The 18,024-nt window shown below is 40.7% G+C and overlaps 1 protein-coding gene across 1 annotated transcript in view; it reads right to left on the reverse strand.

The window, feature by feature from the left end:
- Nucleotides 1-8,878, reverse strand: part of LOC113024331 (ovochymase-2) — a 32,428-nt gene extending 23,550 nt beyond the window's left edge. The window contains exons 1-6 of the mRNA XM_026171302.1: nt 8,671-8,878; nt 5,503-5,633; nt 4,452-4,545; nt 2,781-2,921; nt 2,454-2,551; nt 312-438 (exon numbers count right to left, since the gene is read on the reverse strand). Coding sequence (XP_026027087.1) covers nt 312-438; nt 2,454-2,551; nt 2,781-2,921; nt 4,452-4,545; nt 5,503-5,633; nt 8,671-8,821 — 742 coding nt within the window. The 5' untranslated portion in view covers nt 8,822-8,878. The remainder of the gene's footprint in view (nt 1-311; nt 439-2,453; nt 2,552-2,780; nt 2,922-4,451; nt 4,546-5,502; nt 5,634-8,670) is intronic.
- Between the last annotated feature and the right edge of the window lie 9,146 nt (nt 8,879-18,024).

Raw genomic sequence — 18,024 nt, forward strand, 5'->3', positions numbered from 1 at the left:
CTACGTGTTGCTTGAGAAGTGAAGTCAGATGGAGACAGATTTAAATTCATTAAGATTAAAATAGACTCGAGAAACTTGGCCCATTGTACAGCTTCTCAAACTTTTAATTGAGCTCATCTTTTATTCATGGCCCTACAAAGTTGACATTGTTAATGTTGAACAAAGCCCACAGTCTATTCTGACATTTTAACACATCCCGTTTTCCTCTTAGTCACATATCCAGCTTTGATGTAAACTCTACTGATGAGTGAAAACATTTTGGTATGTAAAGAAGAACTGTGGATTTTGTTTGTAATTTGTGCCATGCTTACCTGCTAACTGAGGGCTGGCCTGGTTGTAATCATAGACCTGAACAAAGTCTCCACAGGCTTCAGGGACCAGGTCAAAAGAGGTGAATGTCAGTTGGACTGTTTCACCTTCAGGCACTGTGATTCTCCACTGATTCAAAGAGCAAACGCACAGAAAGAGTGTGAAAGGCTGTGTCTGCTATGGATTTAAAGAGAGACTATTATGTTAATTTCCAACTCCACATTTATAATTCTTGGACTATAGGACAGTAGCTTTTCACTATTTACTCTGTTGCAAACAAGACACTTTAACTACTCCCCATTTAAGCCAACTGCATTCTGATTGGCTGCCCCTTGCAAACAGGTTTAGGTGGACCCTGAAAGGACCATATTAAGGAAACCCCCTCTTATTGACATCAGCAGGCCCAAGAGTAGAAATAACTGTGTGAAGTAGTGTGTTCAGAGCAGTCTGAAACACTAGCTTTACTAGCAAATACACTGACATTATTCTTTTAAACACTGACCATATTTAATATGAGCATCCATCATTTTAACTGATGGAAAATGACAAAAGGCTTAATATTTGCCCTTTAAAATCATTTTGATGTCGTTTCAGTAATGCACAGCGCAGCCATCTGCATCACTCCTCATGTTCTTCTTCTACTAGTCTCGTGGTTTCGACATAGGCTACTGTAACTCATAAATAATTCTCTCACCGACTCTGCTCTTGTTTGGACAGACGGTGATCTGTCGAGCTCAAGCTCAGCCAGATGAAATCATGATGACAGCCAAATAATGCCATATGACTCCACATCCAAACCCAGCATGCAAAGCCGCACATCCGAATACACTCTGATTCATTTAGATGCGTTAATGAATGATCAGAACCACAAACGCCATCTGGGTGAGAATCGGAAACGTCTAGGCTCGTCTATGCTAATACATCACTGTCGTTAATGTTATGTGAGATATTTAGGAGTATATATCTTTACCAATCCACTTTCGGCAATTAGATTTATTTTTGATTAGATTTTAAACAAAAAGCCCATAAATGATGTTCAGAATTAGGCGTAACCTATATCCTATATCTACATCTATTCAAACAGACAACAGTTTCAGACATTAGTGGCATTTATAGGAAGCAGTAAGAACACATTTTTACTATTTGCAATTACTTACATACTATTCTTATTGCAAGAGACAATTAGCTCAGCTTTACACTGAAACCAAGTGGAACCACTTGCCTTGTTTAAATGTTAAACTCAAAGCCTCCTATTAGTCTGACTTTAAAGTTTTAAAGATGTTTACCTCTGTTGCTTATCTGGTCACATCAGTTTAATATCCTAAATGAGATATTTTTAATTTTCCTGAATTAGCTGTGTTTACGCTGCCACTGGATCTGAACACTGTAACTGCATTTGAAAGTCAGATACAGTGCTTTAGGAAATCGCTGGAGCTTGGGTAAGTGCTCCAGCAGCTCTCTAATGATGTTAACTTTTATTTTTCAGATTACTTTTTGTGTGCGGATCAAACAAAACCGACAAACATGTTAATTACTGAATTTTAGACGTGTGTTTTTGAGCCTTGGAGACGGGCAGGGTGGTTTGTTTGTTATTTCTTTATGCTAATCAGGCTAATTATCTAAGTGGGTTTATTACGACCAACCTCCTTCAGCTCTGCGTGGAAAATGAAATCTGATATAAAAATGTCAGTTATAGCCGCTGTATCATACTGCAGTATGATACAGTCATGTAAGAGTCATTGGTGCTTCCTCAGATGATTCATATATGTTGATGATTGTTATATTTGCTTTTAATTTACCTGTTTTCTCATTTCTAATTGCTCTTATTTCCCAGTTTTATATCCTTCTGCTGTCAGTATTACTTCACCTTATATAGTTTCATTTTTATCTCTTCATACAGTTTTTTTATGGGTTGCTTGTTTCCTGTCTTGTCCTGTGACGATGCATTTTAACTTTTTTTAATGGTACAATATAAATTACATTATTATTATTATTATTATTATTATTATTATTAGTAGTAGTAGTAGTAGTAGTAGTAGTAGTAGTAGTAGTAGTAGTATTCAGATGCATAGTTCCAGTCTTAATGAAATGCTGTTGGATCTGAGCTGGTGTTTGTGTGTTTTAGTTCATGTGTGTGGCTCTACCTGGTATAGCGCTCCGTTTGGGTAGTTTTGTTCTGGGAAGCCGGGCGTCATCAGATTCCCCTGATCACCTTGGAGAAAGCCTCCGGCTCCGGCTATTTCTGGCAGCAGGGATGAAGGGCACTTCATTTCCACAGATAGCACAAGGATACCCACAGCACACCCCTCCACCTACCCACCCCAGTTTTGATTGACCATCTATTACCCCTCGTCTCACCTTGCACCCATCCCTACAACATTCGCCTTCCAGGTCAATCGTGTAACGTAAGACAGAGATCCAACGTTATGTCAGGCTTATTTCCTCGATGAAGTCATTTCTTATAGTCTTACCTGATGTGAGCTGTGGAGCCACAGCTTTGTAATGAGCCTTGAATCCTCGGTCTGTTTTTCTGTCATTGGTGTCAAAGTAGACCGTCAGCTGGTTTGTCAGCGACACCACTGGGTTCGGTTTATTGTAGCCACAGTATTTACCTACAAATATCACAGATAAGAAGCTGGTTTATTATAGGGGTTGTCCAACTGGTAATAGACAGCTCTAAAGTTACAATGATCACAAACAAGCACAACAAGACCACACAGTGAACAAAAAAGGGGAAAAAAACTGAATGACCACAAAAAGGGTAAGTCATTGCTTTCAGTCCGAGTGTCTCTTTTATGTGCCGTGCTGGAGTGATCAAAAGTCTTTTACATGCATGTGTCAGAGGGAGGTACAAATAGCACTTATTAACAATTATGATGTCAGATTAGAATGACTTGAGGGGGTAGGGACAAATAAGTATATACTGCCTACTCCTTTTTAAACAAATAATAAAAATGATATTTTGTAATGATTGTGAAGGCACATGTTTGAAATAAACTGAACTGAACTGAACTTAAAGCTGTTTATTTCGCATCAGTTTATCACAACAAATGACATTGAGTTATGTAATATGTATGTAATAAATGAGGGCTTTATTGTAGTGTTAAAGACTTACAGTAGAACAATGGACACTGATTTGAATAAGCTTTGCATTTTATTTCTATATTTTTTCATATTTTTTCTTGACAAATTGTAGTTTGCAAATTAATCATATTTTGGAATATTTTCAGTGTTGCATTTAGCAAGTTTAGAAGCGCCAGAGTTTGATTATCAGATCAAATTATCCGTGGCACTTATCTCTGAGTGCTTTCACTTGATATGTTTATCTCCTTTTTTCACAGAGGTGGCATTTACAGACCTCTTTGAACTCTTTGTATGATGAAATGGTTTTACAATTTGCAGCCTCATCAGGTTTGATCTTTTTTCATGTATTTTACTTTTTTTTAAAGTCAATATATATATATGAAATACAGAATTTCCCCTAAGGCCAAATATATTTGACTTTACTCTTTTACTTCACTTCTTCTTCTTTGTCTTTCAGCTGCTCCCTTTAGGGAGGCCTCCATCTCTCCCGAGACACACCTAGCATCCTCCTCTGTCTCACAACTGTCTCACAAACCCTGTGAGTTTCCCTCTTTCCTCCTGCCTGGCAGCTCCTCCTGTCTCCTTCTCATTCAAACACATGTATTCAGTCGTGCTTATGTCTCTCCAGTGCGCACTTCCTCTCTTCCATCTGCTTCCTGGACTTATTGCAGATCACAATGTCATCTGCAAACATCACAGTGCACAGAGACTCCTGCCTGAACTCATCTGTCAACCTGTCCACCTAATTTCCCAAATATAGTCCCATTCTTTAAATCTGTGCCCTAGTCTGGCAACACCAAATCCAAGTTCATGATATTATTCCTTCCCCATAAACTCTGCTGTGTGGTTAAAAACAGTGTTGGAGTTAGTGCTGAGTAATGTGCACTGAACCAGCGTGACCGTGTGTAGCTCACTAGCTGAGTCTGCCCGTGGAGAGATGAAACCCTTAGCCTTGAAAGGGCAGATGCCCATCTGTCCAGAAACTGAACACCATCTTTTAAAAATAATTTCCTATCCCCCACCCTGCCGGAAGGCTGGAATTTATGTGTGATATTTACCGATGATTCCCACTGAGTCTTGCAGTGTGATAAAGTCTGCTGTGCAGAGCTGGGTGTCCTCCAAGGCAAACTCCTCAAACCACAAATGGATCACCTGCAACACAAACACGCAGAGGTGTTTCATCTTTCTATTTTGAATCTGAGAAGGCGCTGCTGAAGAGATAGGCGAGCGTGAGAGCTCGGTGTGAATTCTGAATGTGCACGTGTGCACGCGTGCGAGAGCAGGTTTTATGTTCGCTTATGTGTTCAAATACAGAGAAATAGAGATGCGTATAGATAACAGCCACTGTGTCGGGCATGCAGGAGGGCAGCCGTGCTGCCAGAGAAAGAAGGATCAAAGATTTGTTTTGTCCTCTGGGTCTGAGAAGGAAAGCTGAGGAGAATGAAGGAGACAAGGCAGCCATCTGTCCACACCGCTGCCACCGCACTCATCCCAGCTGTCCTCTACTGCTTGGCCTCACATAAGACAGTTTCCATAACAGTAATGTGACAAACTCTGCTGATCAGACAGCAGACAGAAGCACCGTTAAAGACTGTGAAATAGAGACACGAGTAAATGGTTTTGATCTGAACTAAAAAGAGAGATAATGTGACTGTGCTGAAACTGGTGTTCACAGGAAAATCATTTCAGACACTTAGAAGCCTGGAAATTTTTTCCCTTTAAACTATAATAATTTATTTATTTTTAAAAAAAAAACTTCTGATAAAGCCTTTTTATGGATGGAGTTACAAAACCAAGACCAACCGTGAAATCATCTCAAGAGAAGCGTTGTGGAGTTTTCTGAGCCACTATTACAGAGAAAACTCACCTCTGCTTTGCTTGAACCTGATCATAATAAGCCACTGTAATTTCTTGAATATGTAAATTAAAAGGATTACAGATGTTAAGATAAAACTGATTAAAATTTTTAGATAAAAACTCTTGTTGGAGTTTGTTCTTTGTTTTTCAACTTTTCTTAGTGCATAATTAAATTTTCTTTCTAATTTTACTGGTGATATAATTTAAAGAGAGGCTGAAGATCAGAAGCGCTCTAATGATGATTCTTGTCACCTTCTCAGGGTCCACGGTGATGTGCCAAGCGCAGCTTTGGCCACTGTCGTAGCTGCTGGGGTAGTTTGAGCTGGTGAAGGTGCCCGACTCTCCAGACAGCTCTTGAGGAGCCCCACACCCTAAGGTCAGCCCTGGAAATACATCAGATGGTTAAGCTCAGCCATCTTTTTTTTTTCTTCTTCTTTTTTTTAAATCATGGCAACATGATCTCCATTTGAAATACAGCCACCCTTCATCAATTAACAAAACACCGTTCAATTCTATTCACTTCATTTTTATTCATATGGAGGCAAATCACAACAACAGTCACTGTACAATAACAAAAAAACGCTCTTCCTGTGCACTCTGTAGCTCCTGGATTCATTTGTAGATTGCAGCATTAGGAGCCTTTGAGCTGACTGAGACAGCTGATTGCTGTGCTCTTATACCCAGTGCAAACCAGGAACCTGCTAAAGCAATTATCCTTCCTTAAAGACTGTGGGGTTTATACCCAGGGATTTGGGGTTTTCACTTCTTGACTCTGAATCCCGTTTCTTTATTCAATCCTCCTTTAGATTAAACAGGTTTCAGTTAATTTGTTGCTCAGCTTAATAGTTTGTAAGTGTCATCGTCTCTGTGTTTTGATGACTGAGGTGGACTGGAATAAGTTATTTTTCAGGTATTTGGTTATAAATAAAATGATATGACAGTCATTTTTACAACACGCTGACTGAAGTGTGTTGTCAGTAAAGGCATGACCATTTATGATCGCGCAAACACTTAAACACTTGAATTTCTTTTTATTAAAAAACACTATAAAGGCATGTGATTTTAAAGTCGAAGCCTTGGTGACAGCATTGATGACACTGTGTGGCATCCACAGTGTTGTGTGTTGTGCCTGTTGCCAGAGAAGCTTCGGTCACGGCGTCTTTTTTTCTGTGGTGCAAAAGAAACACTCATCTGTAACAGAGTTTTTTCATGAGATTTACGTATTTGTTAAAGTGATGAAGACCAGGGGAAAATAATAATAATCATACAGTAATTCCTGATCAAAGAGTCAAATGTGCAGCACTCTTATTTGACAGCTGTTTTTCAGGAGCGAAGCACCAACTGATGAGTAACGTAAGAATCAATTTGTTTCTGCTGATAATCACCACTTTACGCATCTCAACAAACAATTCAGGGTTCATTCTCCAAAGACAAAACAAGTCAGCTTAAATGTGTCTGCTTTCACAAAGCAGCCATTTTCATCTATTGAATTTCTTTTTCACGCTTAAGGCCAGAATGAGTGATTGTTTTGCTAAACTGGAGCTCTGGAAAAATAGAGGAGATGGTGTCTGTGGATGGTATTATAGTAAGGACCGCTGCAGTGGTGATGATGCATGCAATAAAATTAAACACAGTCATTTTACGATACAGAGAGCTCCTGTTTGTGCACCTTTTCTTGTGTGTGGCTTAATTTCTTAGGGATCAGAAGTAAAAGCCCCTGTAAAAACCATTGCATGACTTGTTTACTTTTTCACATCAGCAAAAACTCATGTAGGCTTTTCTTACCTTTATTTCCATAACAGCAATTTATTAGCACTGGTCTTACATTTTCTGTTGCCTTGAGTCTGTTTCTTGCTCCGGTATTTGCTACAGAAAAGGCCGTGGAAGTCTTACAGCCAGCCCTTCTGCACTGTGAGACTGTACTTTGCCCTAAATGCTGATCTCAGCATGTTAACTTGGTCACAACTGAAGGTTTTACTCTGTTTGCATGTTTACGTTTCAGTACAGTTAAGCGTGAGATTAGTTCTTAAGGTATTTGTAAAAAACAAATAATTTAATGGCTTTAAAAATGTTTTATACGCATGTTTATATAAAAAAGGGGAAAAAAACTTTATTAATAATATTTTTACAGTTTATAATATAATAGCTGCTGAGATACTTTTCAGTCTGGGCCAAGGTGCAACTTCCAGAGTTGAAAAATTAAGCCAACACCAAAGTGTTTGGAGCTCCACTTCCTCTCTGTGCTTCTTGAGTTAGTCCATCATTTTAAAATGTCTGACTTTTTAGAATTAAGAATATATATTTACAGCCTGGTATAAAAAACAGTTTTGGTCTCTATGGATACTTATAACAACTCTGAGTAGGGTGAATTTTTTTTCTTGTAAGTCATCTACTTATATACTGGAGTTAGAGGCCTGGCTGTGTTGATTCACAGGTTTGTGTGTGTGTGTGTGTGTGTGTGTGTGTGTGTGTGTGTGTGTGTGTGTGTGTGTGTGTGTGTGTGTGTGTGTGTGTGTGTGTGTGGGGTTAAAGTATTTTGGAGCATCTTAATGGATTTTCTGACTAACATCATGGTTTGTTGTATGGTACAGTCTGTTGTGTTTAGATGATATGAGCATCTCTTACATTGTGCCCATGCAATTTATGAATGCAGCTAGCTAACCAATTATTATTGGCTAAAAATTGAATGTAGCTGTACCCTAAAAGGAAATTCCAAAAACAGCATTAGTCCAAACCCAATGGGTGACGTCATGACAGTTACTGCCTGTGAAGTAGCTGAAGTATCTTTAGGCAAATACAGAACCTTGAGTTGCTCTCAGTGTGTTCGTTAGAGAAGCAATGTTGGGTAGAAAGCACGTAGGTGCAGAATGCCCAAGCAGGAAAGTGCTATATTAGAATCAGTCCATTTAACACACAGCAGATGCAATCAAATCATTATTATGATGATGCATGTTGGTTATTTTTGTACTTTGCAATAATTACTTCAGATATTTTAGATGCTTTGAGAATTTTAGCTCAGTACATTCACTTTGGCATGTCTCTGTATACTGGCTTTGTTCAAATCAACAACTGAACAATCATTGACCAGTTATTTACCAGCAATAAAGATATGTTATTATGTATCAGCAATCTTTGCAAAATCTCCACGAGGAGCTACGAGATGCAACATGTTCACACACATGTTCATGGTCAGCACACCAAACTTGTGAATATCAAAATTTGCCTAAAAAATGTTGGAATTTACATCATAAATAAGGACTAAGTTAAAAAAATGATTTATGATTTTTATTTTAGAAGAACATAATCAAGTATATAAGAGGTTTGAGAAAATCCTCAGCACAATATTGCTTCTCGTTTTGAAGTACCTCAGGGAAATGCTGATATTAAAAGGGAGCACGGTGTGTTTCAGCAGGTGTAAACACTCACCTTCTGTTTCAGAGTCAGCTTTGTCAACGAAGTAGATGACCACAAGGCCGATGCAGGCGCCGGTCATTGCTACGAAGATAAATATCAGACATATTTCCAGGGTGCTCATACCCCGGGAACGTCTGTGACCCTTCTCCACATCCATTTTCCTCGCAGTGCAGGAGACGGTGCCTCGTCCAACAATTCACCCCTTTATTGGCCACACATTGAGGACCATAACTAAACTTTAACACCACAGATGGACCTTGAGCTCAGTCAGATGTGGTATTGCAGCACACCAGCCCTATAGATATGTTAGAGCCATAAATTTGTATCACATAATACAGTAACAGAAAGTTAATGAGTACTGAGGTGGCTGCTTCCCCAATCAACAGGTCATTAGGACTCCATCTTTAAAAAACACTGATATAGTTGATAAAAGGCAAAACCTCTGACAAAAAGAAGGAAATTTACATGCATGCAAGGATTGTTTTATTTTAGTTGGTCATCACAATCAAAAAGCTGGAGTTCTCATGAGGAAAATTCATTATCTTGCATGTTTAATTTATAGCTCTTCCACACACTACACTCAGCATGTAATTCCCTGCTTGTCAACAGATTTTAATCAGCAATAAACCTTGAAGCAGAGGCTATCAGAGCTGTACAGCTACCACGTTGGACACTGGTAAGGCTTTGCTGGACTCCTTTTGCTGTGCATCTGCTAAATGCTCACATTAGCACGATAACACATTTTGCAGTAATATGTACCATGTTCACGCTCTTGGTTTGGTGTTAGCATGCATGTGCTAATAAGCACTAAACAAAGGACAACCAAGGGTGATGGAAATCTCCTCTGTTCTGAATGTTAGTTTTCTTTTTAAGGAACTTGATAAACGTTTTTTCTTAATAGTTTTGATTATAAAACCAGATGAAAAGTCAACACATCAAAGTTTTCCAAAAAAAGTGCCATCTGACCAGTTTTTAGATCCACAGGTGTCTCTCATGATCGGTGAGACATTTCAGGAACGAAAGAGAGTCGTAGTCGATGTGTTGTTAGTGACAGAAGATCTGCAAAGTTATTAAAATGGATCGTGAGGGGACATTTAGTTTTTATTATAAACTTCCATTGTAATGCGCCTAGTTGTTAAGATATTTCACTCTTGGTGGCACTAAAAAAGGCCATCAAAATCTATAAAATTTGTCCCTGGGAAACACAGATGTTCAGACTATTGTCTGTTAAATTGAACGGATATTCCTACGCCACAATCCTGGTAGAAATAATGGCACAGCTAGAGGCCCAATAAATGCATTTGATAAATTGGCCTTGATCCAGACATAAACTGAAACTCTTCCAAATGGTGACTGTTTTGTCCATCCAAAACTTTGCTTTCACAGACCTAAAAGAGTTAATTTCTCCACTGCTTGAGGTAAAGCAGACAATGGGATTAACTTCCTTTGCGGAGGTGCAGAGAGCGCAGAGTGACAGGGGCCGTGCTGTAACAAAAGCACCGAGGTTAGAGGTAATAAGTTTCACAATGGGGATCTTCATTTTGGCCTGAATCTCCATGCATACAAAGACGCTCGATTGGGTTTTTATCGAAATCATCTCCTAAATTCAGTCTGACCCTATTTGAATCTGAATCAATCTGTCCGCTGGTCCCCTTTAACACTTCATTTTCTCTCGAGATAAGGACTTTCCTTCTATTTTACAAAAGGCAACGGTGTGACAAAAGCTGCTTATCTCTCCCTGGGGATGCAGAAGAAAATGGGGGTAAAAAAAATATCATTCTTTAGGCAGAATGATGATTTTGCTGCAGTGTCAGAAACCTATTGCTGATGAAACTATCAGTAATTAATGACACTGTGCATGCATGATTCCGGCACCGGTGCCGCTCTCTGTGCTTCATCTTTATCAGTATTTGTTTTGGATCTTCTGGTTCCACCAGGAGACTGATTATTTATGGGCACATCTGTCAGCCATAATGAAGCCAGGAAAGGTGACCTTTGTGTGAATGACTTAGTATGTGTGCATGTATTTTCTTTTTTTTTTCCTCTTCCCCTTTCTGCACATACAGTATATGCACTGTTGAAAGGTTACCAGTGCATGAGCTTGTGAGCTGAATAGTAAGCAATCAATGATGAGGTCTGAAATGCATCCAAACATATGCAGAGAAGACAGGCGAAGGACGGGGTGCAGATACAGAACAGCGAAGTTTAAAGAAAGAGGCACAGGAAACATGGATTGTTCGATCACACGTGCAGGCCAACACTGTACCGCAGATAAATGTAGGCCACGTATTCCACTGGGATCCGATCAGCCATCGGGAGGACAAGCCTCACTTCCAGCTATCTGGATAATACAATACGAGGATAAATAAGGGCGGGGGAGACCATTTTCATGGGAAATATTCTGAGCAGAGGAAGCCAGCAGAAGCTTTAATTACTGCACTGTTACTGGCTTATATGCTTCATTATGATATCATCGTTGCAGCGAGAAAGGGAGAGAGGGGAAATGGGGAGCTGGAGTTGAAAGGGGGTGGGCACAGTGACAAAGAGAGACACGGAGATGAAAGTTGGCGGCGAAAAACTGAATGGAAACGGCTGAAAATGGAGATAGTCAGGCAAACTTTCCAGGAAGAATGGAAGCAAAATAAGGTCATAAGTACTGTAGCTGTTTATCATCAAACCGGCATGTGTAAAAAAAAAACCAAACAAACGATGAATATACTGAGAAGTGTAAGTGTACAAATATGTTTGAGTAAGTGTTTGAATATTTTTGAAAAAAAGGAAGCAAATAGATGCTTTTTTGGCTCTGACTAGATCTGTAACTGTATATGATATTTGGTGAACAAGTGAAAAAGATTTGCATGAATAATTTTCAATATGTGAGTGCATAAAGAAGATTTGCACAAAGGTTAGTAGTTTCACAGCAAAGCTTTGCAGTTAAGTTACTGGAAACACAGCAGCAGTGTTAGTGGAGAGTGATGGCAATCGTTGCACTGCAAACTATCATTTAAGTTAGATACAGGATCTAAGTTAGATACACATCTTCTCTGTGTTCTCAGATATGATCAATTACTTCTGCAAATCTTTTCCATATAAGTTTTTGTGCACAGCTACAGATCTCCTGTTTTCTACGTATTCAAACGCCTGAATTCACCTGATCAAAACATTTCAATGCATTCACACGTCTGAATATATATATACACGAGCTGTTTTCACACACTCGCTAATGGTGCGTCACAGCTCTGGTGTTTCTGACGTTATTTTAAGGTTATTGTCTCAATAATAAAGGAAAGGAGATGAATTTGTCACAAATTCTCTGTGATCAGCAGCCACCACTAATTACTCACTCCACAATCTCTAAATATGATCTGTAAATATTATTAGCGCTCATCCCCAAGATAAGAGCACATCTAATGTCCCACAAATGATGACGAGGACATATTTTATCCCTGTGATGGTCTGGATAATAGTAATGGCTTCTTTCACGGGGCTCCTGTAAGAGTTTCTATATGAACAGGAGACTCTTGTGTGTTTATGAAGCTAACTGGGTCACCGTGAGCAGATCTCAAATCCCAATACCACTGCAACTTATCTTGGACTTCAATTATAGCTCCAAAATGATGCTGCTGCTGCCGCTGCCCTCAATTTCTTCCAGAATCCAAGGATGCTGTTGCGTATGGCGGTGTTTACACTTTGAAGTGATTAAAAAACACACACGTTCAGTGGCATCCAAATAGGACTAAGTCAGGCAAGATCTCCACTCAAGAACATCTCATTTGGTATTTCAAAGTGCCTTCAAACACTGAGACTTCTAGACTGCTATTAATTATCCAAGTGCAGCAAAAACAGAGCAGCTGAAGGTTAATTACTTTATGCACAACTCATTTCCATAAATGTGTGCATTCTCTTCAGCATAGACTAGTGTGAATGATTTGCCTTTTTATAAGTAACAAACTGGTAAATGCTTCACTGCACACTGAAATGCCACTTTTTTTCTCCTCCTTGAAACATTGTGTCACGGTTTCAGCTCGTCAACTCAGCCACACTAGTTTCAGAGTCTCAGCAGGAATCAGGTTAGACCCTAGGGCTGTAACAGAGGGACTCCTTCTTCTCATGGACTACCAGTCTTTAATTTTAGCTTATGACACAGCCTGGGAGTTTCCTCGTTAAGTGGTAACACTTGAGAGATTATTATTTCGCTACCAAGCTGTGCGTTAGGGCTGTGCTGTCGCCTTAATCACCAGTGTTTCTACCAGCACTTTGTTAGATGTTATGCAGTCTGTGAAAATGTGGTCCGACTTTGCACTTCATGACACACATGACGACAGAATGGCAGATACACATCACCAGACTCCTCTTACAAATACTCATTAATGCCAATACCTAATCAGCTAATCACACAGCAGAAGCATTTAGGCATGTAGACATGGTCAAGACCTGTTGAACTTCAAACTGACCACCATAGTTGTCATAGTTGTTGATGCCACATGAACTGGTCCGAGTATTTCATAAACTGCTTATGTCATCTCTGGGTTTTTTTTTTTTTTGTTTTGTTTTTTTTTTTTTTTAATAAATAGGACAGGGGGAATGAATGAGAGAAAGAGGGGGAGAGAAAGAAAGAAAACCAAAGGGGAGAAGAGACGGTGAGAAGGGGGGGGAAGAGAGAGAGAAAAAAAAAGAACTCCTGGGTCACCTGTATGGAGAAAAAAAAAAACAAACAAAAAAAACAAACAGAGGAGACAGCAAACAACAAAGAGCAACATAATAATAGAGAAAACAAAGCACCATCACAATAAACTAGCTAGTCATAGATATCAATATTTACTAAATAATAAACGATATTGTGCAGCACGCAAGATAGACAGCGCACAGTGTGCTTTGAGGCAGCAGCCAAGAAAGCTTTAGTCCGCGTCTGTGAATACCCATGTGTGCATACCTGTGTGGATCAGCATGCTTGCATTCCAAAGGTTTCTCCATGTAATGATCTGCTAGGGAGTGTGGGGGGGCCACAGCCCCGTCCACCAGGGTGTGAAGTGGGTATGGAGGAGATCAAAACTCCAGACATCCAGAGGCCCCCAGAATACAAGAGACCATGGAAGACCAACAGAGGGGCAGCCGCGCCACTGTTCCAGTAAGAGCTGAGGAGAGTCCCAGATGAGGGCTCGCCCAGCAGCCGCGGAGCAGAAGTCAGGGGGAGTTGCAGTGACGCGCCCGTGAGCTCCGCCGGCCCCCAGCTGTGCCTGAGTGACCGAGCCCCAGGCCGAGAGGCCGGGGGCACCCCACCTCCAAAGGGGCCCGAGCGAGCCCCAGGCCCCAGGCCCCGACAAGCGGCCGCCAAGGAGTGAGCCGGTGTGTACCCGGACGCCCACCCCCAGATACAAAGAACCACCAACACACCGACACCTGAGGGAGTCCGCCACCGGCAGGGGAAGTGGTGGTGGGTGGAGATAGGCCTCCAAACCTTGGAGGGCCTGAGGTGTCCCCAGAGAGGTGGCGTCTGATACCCAACCTGACATATAGACACAGACATACGGGCACACACAGACACAAACATCCATTCCCACCCTCATGCTCTCATATGCACTTACTCCACACTCAACCAACGTGGAGACAGACATAAAGAGACGCTGTACACACGATCACACTCCCCAAGCGTACTCTACAAACCGGGTCTAGGTACCCTTGCCCCTGGAGGGGGGAACTGCACCCAGACCCAGGTGGTGTTACCCTTTTCCCTGCGGTGGGGAGAGGCAGACCACCCCGACTCCGCAGCAGCAGGGAGGCCCCACACCCCAGACCGCAGTCGGACGGCCAACTCCTCCTACTAGCCCTCCCGCTCCAGCAGGCCGCAGAGAATGGGGGTGGGAGAAGACTCCAAACCTGTCATCTCTGGGTTGTAAACAGAGCGTTCTTTATTCTCTATACACTGACTGAAAATGCCTTGTTGGTGCCACAGGTCAGAGGAAAATGGTAAACTGCTTTGAGCTTACAGGAAGGCAACAGTAACTCAAATAACTACTCATTACAACCGATGTTTACAGAAGAGCATCTCTGCATACATCCAACTACGGCAGCAGAAGACCACAACAGGATTCACTCACGTCAGCTAAGGAAACTAAGGCTACAGTTCACGTGGACCAAAACTAGACAATAGATGATTGGAAAAAAGCATGAAATCCATCCTGCCTCATTTCATCAGTCCAAGCTAGCTGCTGGTGGTGTAAGGGTGTGGAGGATATTTTCTTTGCACACTTTGGAGTAAATGAGCATCATTTATGCACCTTTGTCATATCCACAGGTTTAGGTGTGTGACAGGCAGAGCTGTGGACCCAAAAACGCAGGACTGAATTAATAATCAGCGTTAATGCTGTTAGTGCAGACATGGGTACATGACTGGGAAGGCTGAAAGACGCAGAGATGAGAATAGAGAAGACTGAGCTCAAGAGACACCAATATAGATCTTAGAACATAAACACAAAAACTGAGTTGAAGGCCCAGGACCATGAGACCACAGCCTTTGAGTTTTTGCTGACCATGTCCATCCCTTTATGACCAGCAGGATACCAGATCCCAAACAAAGCTCAAATAATCTCAGACTGGTTTCTTGAACATCACAGTGAGTCCACAGTCATGAGATCTCAGTCCAACAGAGCACCTTTGGGATGTGGTGGAACAGGAGGTTCACATCATGGATGTGCAGCCAACAAATCTGCAACAGCTGTGTGATGCCATCATGTCAACATGGACCGAAATCTGAGGAATATTTCCAACACTTTGTTGAATCCTTGTCACAAATGATTAAAGGAGCTCTGAAGGCAACAGTGGGTCCAGCCCAGTACTAACAAGATGTGCCTAGTAAAGTGACTGGTGAGCAGAGATGGGCAGTAACGCGTTACTTGTAACCCGTTACTGTAATCTGATTACTTTTTCCTGGTAACGAGTAAAGTAAGGGATTACTATTGCAAAAACGGTAATTAGATTGCCGTTACTTTCCCGTAGGAACGCTGCGTTACTGCGTTACTAAAACCGTGATTTTTTGCAAGAATGTCTCATGACAGTGACGTAAGCGAGTGCGACGTTCATGACAACAGCTGTGTGCAGATCAACAATGGATCATATATCGAGTGCGGGAGAGAGTATGAGCGTGCAGCGTTTAAAACGTGGAAGTACTGACCTTACTTTGAGTTTGATTCCATAAAAAGTGACAAAAACATTAGCGTCCATCGTGCGTGGGAAGAAAACTTCTTTTTACAGCGAAAAAAACCCCTAAACTTCCAAGCAAGCACCGAGTGCACTACCACGTAATGGGAAACTCACAGAGAAACTCGTGGATTCTTCCACTGACCGCTGCGGCACACCTGCACCAGGGTAAACCTCCGCCTACCCCGCTCCTGCTTTACAGGTGAAAATAGAGCAACAGGACCGCCGAGTCTTTGATGTTATTTATTTTCTGCTGTGTTTTACTTGCATCTATTTGAAAGAGTGAGTTTAAACACACAAAAAATATGTATTTTATGTGCTGGAATGTGCAGAAAATAGGTTTAAATGTTAAACAAATTTCTTCCAGTCAGAGAATGTTGCATATAATTAAATTTTTGCTTGATGCATAAAGTTAAAAGGTTAAAACTAATAAAACAAGTTTTAAAAAGAGACTTTTCCATTTGATTACATTTTGTATGATGGATTATGCAGAAAAAGTAGAATTGGGCTGAAAGATCTATCGCTTTATCACCTATTCAGGTTGTAAATTGTGTTTTTAAAAAGTAACTAAGTAACTAAGTAATTAATTACTTTTGAAAATAAGTAATCAGTAAAGTAACGGGATTACTTTTTTGGGGGAGTAATCGTAATTAGTTACTGATTACTTTTTTCAAGTAACTTGACCAACACTGCTGGTGAGAGTATATATTTCTCTAGAAAAGATCTAGAACACCAATGAATGTAACTAACAGATATTATGAGCTTAAGCATCCTTTGATGTAGCTTAATCTTTTGTGATGAGTCATCAGTTGTTGATGAAAAAAAATATTTTCTGAGGATTTTGGTTGTGTTTAGTCAGAACTGTTGAGAGTCCTACTTTCTGTAGTAAACAGAGCTTCAGTGTTCATCATGTTTATTATTTGGTATTTAAAAGAGAATTATTAACATGTTTAAAACCAGGAAAAAGGCCACATTTCATTAAAACACCCACGGAGGTCACAACAAGTGCAGCCAAACAGGTGAACACTGAAGGCATGCTAAACTCTGTCCTCTTTTAGTTGCAGCAGCGGGTGGTATCACTTTGAAATCTCTCCCCGTGCTCCTTGTCATTGTAAATCTTTCCCAGTGTTACCCACCGCCTGTGGCCAAATCTAATCTGCACTTCCAAATAGGAACCGGTCATAATGACACAGTGAGTAGGGGGTTATTAAAAATTGAAACGTGGCTAATTAAAGCCGGGGTGAAAGAATACGAATTAAGGCTGGTGACCAGGCCTACAGAAATGTAAGAGTGTGAAACTGAACTTGATGGAAAGGAGAGAGAAAGCATCAACTGCCTGAGACTGAACTTGGAATCTGAAACGATGTTACAGTTTGGTTTGACACCTTTCAGTCAGCGCTGTAGCAGAAGACGAAAACAGATTTCCTGCTTTTGTTTTTTGTGGAAAGAGCTTTGGTTTCACAAAATCCAGTCAGGTATTGGGTGGGACAGATATACACTGCGCTGTTCTTTACAGGTTGTGACATTTCACAGCACAACGGGCATAGAGGACTTTTTCGTTCTTGTTATCACGCCCTGACGTTAATATGTAGAGACGTGCTTGTTAAGAAAGTAAGAGCAGTCGCCTGAAATCAGTGTTACGCCACTCAAGACAGTAAATTCACTCTGAAGTGTTTTAGAAAGGGCCTTGGAAAGAAAAGGCTGGAGAACACACAAAGGACAGAGCTGGTTCAGTTAGGCGTGCAGGCAAATCATACACAGAGATCTCTGCAATTATGCGCATTCGGCACTCCATCATCCAATGTGCAATATTAGCAAATAAAGAAAAAATAAAAATTCTTGGAACCTGAAGCAGATGAATCGTTTTGTCCAAACATTAGCCCAAGTTTTAGGAAAACACGTCTTGCCCCGTGACAGCTTGTTGGTGTTCAACCCCCATGTGACCCTGAACTGAATTCTTACATTTCAGAAGCTGAAAATAGCCAATGTTTGCCATGTTTTCTGGGACCTAAATGATTAATCTGCTACCAAAGCGTGAGTTTTTTGTTTTTTTTAACTGAGTCAAAACAGCTGCAAAACCTTTAGATGAAAGTACAAACTGGTTCAAGGCCCTGCAGCCCTAAAATGATCAGATTTTAGGAGTTAAAAGCAACAAAGCGACTT

The sequence above is a fragment of the Astatotilapia calliptera genome, chromosome 6 (genome assembly GCF_900246225.1).
Source record: "Astatotilapia calliptera chromosome 6, fAstCal1.2, whole genome shotgun sequence".
Classification (NCBI taxonomy): Eukaryota; Metazoa; Chordata; class Actinopteri; order Cichliformes; family Cichlidae; genus Astatotilapia; species Astatotilapia calliptera.